This window comes from Acyrthosiphon pisum, chromosome A1, assembly GCF_005508785.2.
Source record: "Acyrthosiphon pisum isolate AL4f chromosome A1, pea_aphid_22Mar2018_4r6ur, whole genome shotgun sequence".
Lineage (NCBI taxonomy): Eukaryota > Metazoa > Arthropoda > Insecta > Hemiptera > Aphididae > Acyrthosiphon > Acyrthosiphon pisum.
The window spans coordinates 8,639,780-8,646,668 of record NC_042494.1 but is presented as its reverse complement, the minus strand read 5'-3'; the positions used below and the strand labels follow the sequence as shown (position 1 = coordinate 8,646,668).

The 6,889-nt window shown below is 28.7% G+C and overlaps 1 protein-coding gene across 1 annotated transcript in view; it reads left to right on the top strand.

Annotated features, from left to right (window-relative positions):
- Positions 1 to 1,628: 1,628 nt before the first annotated feature.
- Positions 1,629 to 6,889, top strand: part of Idgf (imaginal disk growth factor) — an 8,949-nt gene continuing 3,688 nt past the window's right edge. Inside the window, 5 exon segments of the mRNA NM_001168671.1 lie at positions 1,629 to 1,973; positions 3,674 to 3,942; positions 4,586 to 4,718; positions 4,941 to 5,111; positions 6,245 to 6,644. Of these exon segments, the coding sequence (NP_001162142.1) occupies positions 1,856 to 1,973; positions 3,674 to 3,942; positions 4,586 to 4,718; positions 4,941 to 5,111; positions 6,245 to 6,644 (1,091 nt within the window). The 5' untranslated portion in view covers positions 1,629 to 1,855.

The window sequence follows — 6,889 nt, the reverse complement described above, 5'->3', positions numbered from 1 at the left end:
AAAAAGTGTATCTACCTTGAAATTGAGTACCTAATCTATCTACTTTTTTTATAGGTCATTGTAATAGATGTGTTTAATACTTAAATTTTATTTCAATGATAAATCATTGTATATGAAAAATAATTTTGAGCAGATGAGTCTTGTAACTTGTCAGTTATTTTTAATGAATATTTATATTGCTATTAATAATTAAATTGATTATTAGTAGTAATTTGGACGGAAAATAGACGACTCAGTATTAGTAATAGACAATAGTTATACTAGTTACATAGTAATATTTAATATACTATTATGTATAACTTAATAAGTATGTTTAACTAAATTTTGCATAACATTGCATATATTATTATTTATTATTGAAGTAAATACTGCATAATAATAATGGTGGGATTGTGGGGATAGTTTTGTGTGAGAAGGTATACAAGGGTAATGGTTGGGATGAGGAGGTCGAATTCACCATAGGTACTTTTTTTGATAAGTCAAAAAAATTATGTCTTTGTCCTAAATGATGGCATAAAAAATCTATTTATATGATTGGTTTAATACTATTTTTAATATAGTTGGTAACGACATGTTGGGCCAGATGCCCAGGTGTTAGTTACAGATAGGTACCACACTATTTTTACACCAATATAATTAATATCTTTAGTATTATAATTCTTAGTTCTTTAGTTTGTCTTAAAATGTAATATTTTTATACTATAAAAAGTACAGATTACCATTTGATCTTATTTTAAGCTATCAAAATTATGGGCCCCTGCGATATGGTTTCTCTTAATCCAGTACTAGATTGAAATAGTGGAGTGTAATATATTTTAAGCTTGTTTAATTAACAGAGGTACCTAGTACCTACTACATACATTTCAAATTATTTATATGGGATTGGTGTATATATCATTTTATATATACTATTTGCCATTGATGTTTTATTTTTTGATATAATAATATTATATATAACCTCATTATAAGTAGTATTAAATAACTTGCAGAATGCAATTTAAATTCCAATATAAAAAAAACTGTTAATTTATGTTTATAATACCTAATACTTTAAATCTATAATATAACTACCTATAATATCAGAATTTCAAATTAAAATCATATGAATGCAGTAGGTATGCAACATATGTGTGTACAATTTAAAAACATAAATAACAAAACCATTCTCGACTTACAATAAACATAAGTTTGCAGGGTGTTAAAAAAAAGTTTATTATTAGCTTTCTTCCTTTTGAACAAAATGATAATTTATTATCTTTCAACTTGAAATATTACTATTTTTACTATAAAGCAACTAAACGTTCTGTGATGTAAAATATATAATAAATTATAATTTATTTGACGTGTCAGATGGAAAAAAAAAATATTTTTGATACCATGTATATATATATTAAAATATACTTATGACAAAGGTTAAATTCTTTGTATAATCGACAAACAACTCTGTTTGAATTTGCATGTTTATTCGTTATTATGTATCCTGTGTATATAGTCTATCATCTTGTTTGGATCCTTTTGTATGGTTATTATATTTTCAGCCTTGCTCGTCAGATTGATATAAGGCCAGTAAAATTGCGAGTTTATTTATTATACTCTTTGAATATAAATATATTATAATTGTACAATAACAGTACATTACAGACTACAGTCAAGTTACCGAGAAGAGGAAAAAAACTAGTTAAACTTTGACCTTGGCCTGTGGTTTGAAAAACAAGTAGGGGCGGTGATCATATTATAAAATTATTACATAGGTAGGTGTAGGTCATCGTACATTAATTAATAATCGCTTGCTGGACCTTTGTTCCTAACTCCAAACCGAACAGGTCGTCAGTGCTAGTTTGTTTTCGGTAGTACGATGTTAGGCGTAAAATTGTGCGGTGCGGTCGCACTATGTGGCCTTCTAGCCATTTTAGACGTTTCGCAAGCATTTAGAACAGTATGCTATTATGAAGGCAAAGCTATGTGGAGAAAAGGTACCTATACATTTATTATAAGTATTATAACATATTATATATTGTAAAAAAAAATTATATATAATATCTAGGTGCGTACGTAAAATTGAATCGATCAGGCAAAATGTTTGTGTTTACGCCTTTTTTACAGATTTTTTTAATATGATATAATATTATTTATTAGATAATACTGTACAGGCCACAGGGATGAATTTATTGTTTCAATTGTAAAAAAAAAATGTATGTTGCAATATGTACATAATAATATAAGATTTTTGATACATGAATACGTTATATTGAATAACTAAAGCTCATATTTAAAATAAAATATAAATTCTCATCACAATGTAACTTATTTTTGTAAGATCGCACTGTATATACATAATATAGGTATTATAATATACAATATTCATAGGTTAACTTTTAATTTTTATTTAAAAATAATAATTAATTATTTTAAATTAGTCGTATTAGTCTTACAATATTATACAACTTGACTCGAAATATTAATGAAATATAAAGAAATTAGTATTATTTTTCCGGTAATAACAGATAAAATGACCTATAATACATAAATAGAAAGTACCAAAGTACCTATAACTTAAATATTATATATTAGTGAACTATTTGTACAGCTTAAATCTATCCCACGAAGTTAAGATAATTTCTCGAATTAATTCGTATTTAGTTATTTAAGTTGTTATAGTGTGCGTAATATAATTTAATCCGCTATTATTATGATTTATATGTTATTACTTATTACCTACATTAATAACCAGCACCTATTTAAGTAATATTAAATTGTCAAATGTAATTTACTAAAGTTAAATTAAATATTGTTATTTTAGTAACTTTGTAGCAAATTGTTATTACTAATTAAGACATTCTAAAGAGAAAAACAAAAAAAAATTGAATTGTTTTTAAATAATTGACAGTTTGATTTTAATATATATATATATATTTATGTAAATATGTTGGTAGTTATGTACATTTGTAACTACAAATATTACATTGATACTTGGAACTCTCAGAGTCTCAGCAACGAGTTAATATTTATTAGTAGCAATTATTTTTATTTGTTACTGATAATGAACACAAATAAGATTATAATTATTTCGAAACAACTATTTCAAAATAATCTATAGGCACTAGTCAGGTATTTATTTATTATGATAATTTTGCCATACAACTATTGTTTATTTTATATAGGTTACTACCGTCTATATAATATAATACACGCAATTAAAATATATTATGTGCATATATATTACAACAGGCTAATCGTATATTTTTCTTAATTAGTATTTTTAGAGAATTATTTAGAATAATATCAAAGTTTAAAATAATAATTTAATTTCTTTAAGCATCTGTAGGTATATAAAATAAACAGCATTAACGTTATCCACATAAAAGTATTATCATTGTTATCTAGTATATAAAAATCATATTCATACACCATATTAAATTACAGTAATAAAATGTATAGATTAATCTATCACAAAATAATTATTTTGATTATGAACTAATTTTAACGTGAGATTTTTTCTGTTCAATATAATATTATTACCATGTGCTAAGAATATTTTCCAACAGGTTTATTTTTCGTAATTGGAAGATTTTTAATTCAATGCGTTGAAGTTGTTAAACCAACCAATATTCACATAACCGTGTTTTATACAACATTTTAAAACCGTTATCAACTGAATCAAATTTTGTTTCAGATGTCGTTAAAGTAGGCGCCGAGGAGCTAAAACCCGCCTTAAGTTATTGTACGCATTTAGTGTACGGTTACGCTGGTATCGACGATGACAAGTTTAAAGCGAAATCGTTGGATCCAAAATTGGACTTGCCCGAGAGCAAAGATGTTAAGGGAGGAAAGGGAAACTTTAAGGCCATAACAGCTTTGAAGAAGATTTACCCCAGTCTTACAATACTGTTGTCAGTCGGTGGCAATGCCGATGTCGAAGATCCTGACAAATATCTCACCGCTGTGAGTATATTTACTGTTACTACATGCCTATATAATAGTACCTATATTATTAAACTCCATGACGTGCAGAATATAAATAATTTGAAGCTTAGGTTAGATTGAAAGGTACAAATTGTTTATTTATTAATAATTTAGTATTTGCGTTTCAAATTTGTGTATATAAAATCCTATTTGGGGCCCCTTTACTGAATTGCGTTGACATCAAAACATATCCACATCTTGCAACTGATTAAACCTAGATGTCTTGTGGGGGAAAGTTGGAACTGGAGGTATAGCTACACTTTAATAATTAAAAAAGCTAGGTATTATGTTTAAAAATAATGGTATTTCAAAACTTAGCTAAAATGTATGGTAGTTTTTTGGATGATGTTTTTGCTCACTGAGATAATAATACTGTTGAAAAAAATCGAAAAATTACCTATTTAAAGTATCAAGTATGATATATTTTGTCGTTGAATAATTATGCATGGTTAAAATGTTTGGATTTTTTTATATTATAATATTATATATAAATATATTTCAAGTGTTTATAAAAATAAACATGGACTTCTAAGTAGCCGCCGCAACAGTAATCAATATAATATCTCCTTTTAAACTTTCATTACTTCACTCGGAATCTAAAATATGCACTGAATGGGTATAGTTGGAGACGCCGAAATCAAGAACACAGTTTGCATCCACCATTTCTGCGATGGCTAAGGAGAACGGTTTCGACGGCGTAGATTTGGCCTGGCAATTCCCAGTAGTCACTGAAAAAAAGGAAAAAAACACATGGGGTAAGCTACATAATTAATAATAATATAAATCTGTATAGTTTTAATAAGTATTATGTATTGGAATCGTTCAATTTCGTATAAAATACACATTATATTATAATATATTGGTAATTTTGGTCACTGTGCCAACTGCTACCAAAAATGTGTAATGTGTAGTTATAATTATTGTTTGTTAATTGCATATTTGTACCTAATATATTATATTATATTATCGTTTTTAAGGTTCTTTTATCCACAAAGTGGCTAAAACGGTGGGTATCACTAGCAAGGACTCTAAGGAAGCTGAGCACAAGGAACAGTTCACCGCACTGGTCCGCGAAGTCAAAGGAGTATTGAACGCAAACAATTGTCCTTATCTTTCGGTCAGCGTTCTCCCACACGTAAACTCTTCTGGTAACCATAAACACCTAACTTTATATTATTACCTATTATCTATAAATATTTATAACTATATGCGTTATATATTTGTAATACCCATCCACCGGTCCCTATAATATGACCTAAAAGTCCTAAAAACATTTTTTGTGTTGGTCCAAATCATTACTATCTATATTATTCATTTATACCTATTGTAGATAAACTATTTGTTTTTATTCAAACAATTATTTTTATGTGCGTTCTTATAACTATAAACTAGTACTAAATATAGTATTATTGTGTATTTGTTTAAATCCATTACTTTTATATATATATATATTCATATTACAATTATCTATGTATGTTATGAGGTCCCCAACGATGTCACTAAAATATAATATAATAATTATTTAGTGTAAGAACATATAATACAAATTTAAATAGGTATCCAATAAATCATTAAAAAAAAAATAATAATAATAAATGTAATAATGTTTATAATATGATATTATTGTCGCATATACTGTATATAATATCGCGATTTAATAAGAAAATTACATTTTTATCGATATTGTCGCGGTAACAGACCATTATACCAATCACTCATTGAAACACGTAATAAAGTCGTATAATAGTGTTCAATGAAAAGCATTCCTACATAGTACCCATAAAAACCCCGAAAATTACCTAAAAATCAGAAAATGAAAAATAATAGTTATAAAATTGAATTAATTGTTATAGTGTTCTACTATACATATTTACAACTTTCTATTAAGAAAATTACAATTTATAATAAGTTAAAAAAACCCTACACTTTTGTTAAAAATACTCAGGTCGCTAATGATAACCGCAAGTATATATATTGTAGGAGGCCAACAAACCTTAGAATGGCTTATATATTATAACTTCTAAAGTCTTAGTCACGATGGTCTTATAGTTCTAATAGTGCGCCCTCTTCTTCCCCAGACCATCGGACGGCGTCGCACCGGACTTACACTCTATATGAGTTAAAAAATAACCTAACCTATATATACCCTGTTTAGTGTTTAATGTCTTATATATTTATATACCTAGGTACAATATACATAAAACGCGTATGATATATTAAAGAAACGATCGTATTATCCTTTTGTTATATTCTCATTCTCACTCTTCTGTTTATCCGACAGTATATTTCGATTTCCCGGGGCTGCAAAAGTATGTGGACCACTTCACGCTGTTGACATACGACTTCCGGACTCCGGACCGAGTGCCCAAACTGGCTGACCACGCGGCGCCCTTCAAGTTCGTGTACGCTGACCGCCTGGCCTGGCAGAACATCGAATCGCAGGTCAATAAAGCTATCGCCTTGAAAGCCGACCGCGGTAAGTTGGTGTTGGGTATCTCTACGTACGGCCGGACCTGGAAGATGGATAAGGACAGTGGTAAGTCCGGCGCGGCACCCGTCACTGCTGACGGTCCCGGAGAAGAGGGCACGTATACTAAGACCGAAGGTCTACTGGCCTACTACGAGATTTGCCCTCACCTGGTCGAGAGCACCGCGGCCACCACATCTCTCACCCTTTACAGGTACTTAATACTTAATACACATATAATATAATTCGTACAACTTTAACAAATAACATGCATCGAATTTGAAATCATGTGGGTATCTAGTATAGAACGCGATTCTCTCTGATAATATTCTATTTTTTAGATAATTATTTTTTATAAAGGTTTTTACTGTCAGTATCTCCAAAATAGGTAATCGCTATAATCGACGAATCTTAAGTATTTTTGTTTTTCGCCGCATATCGCATTGTTAAAGTTAAGCT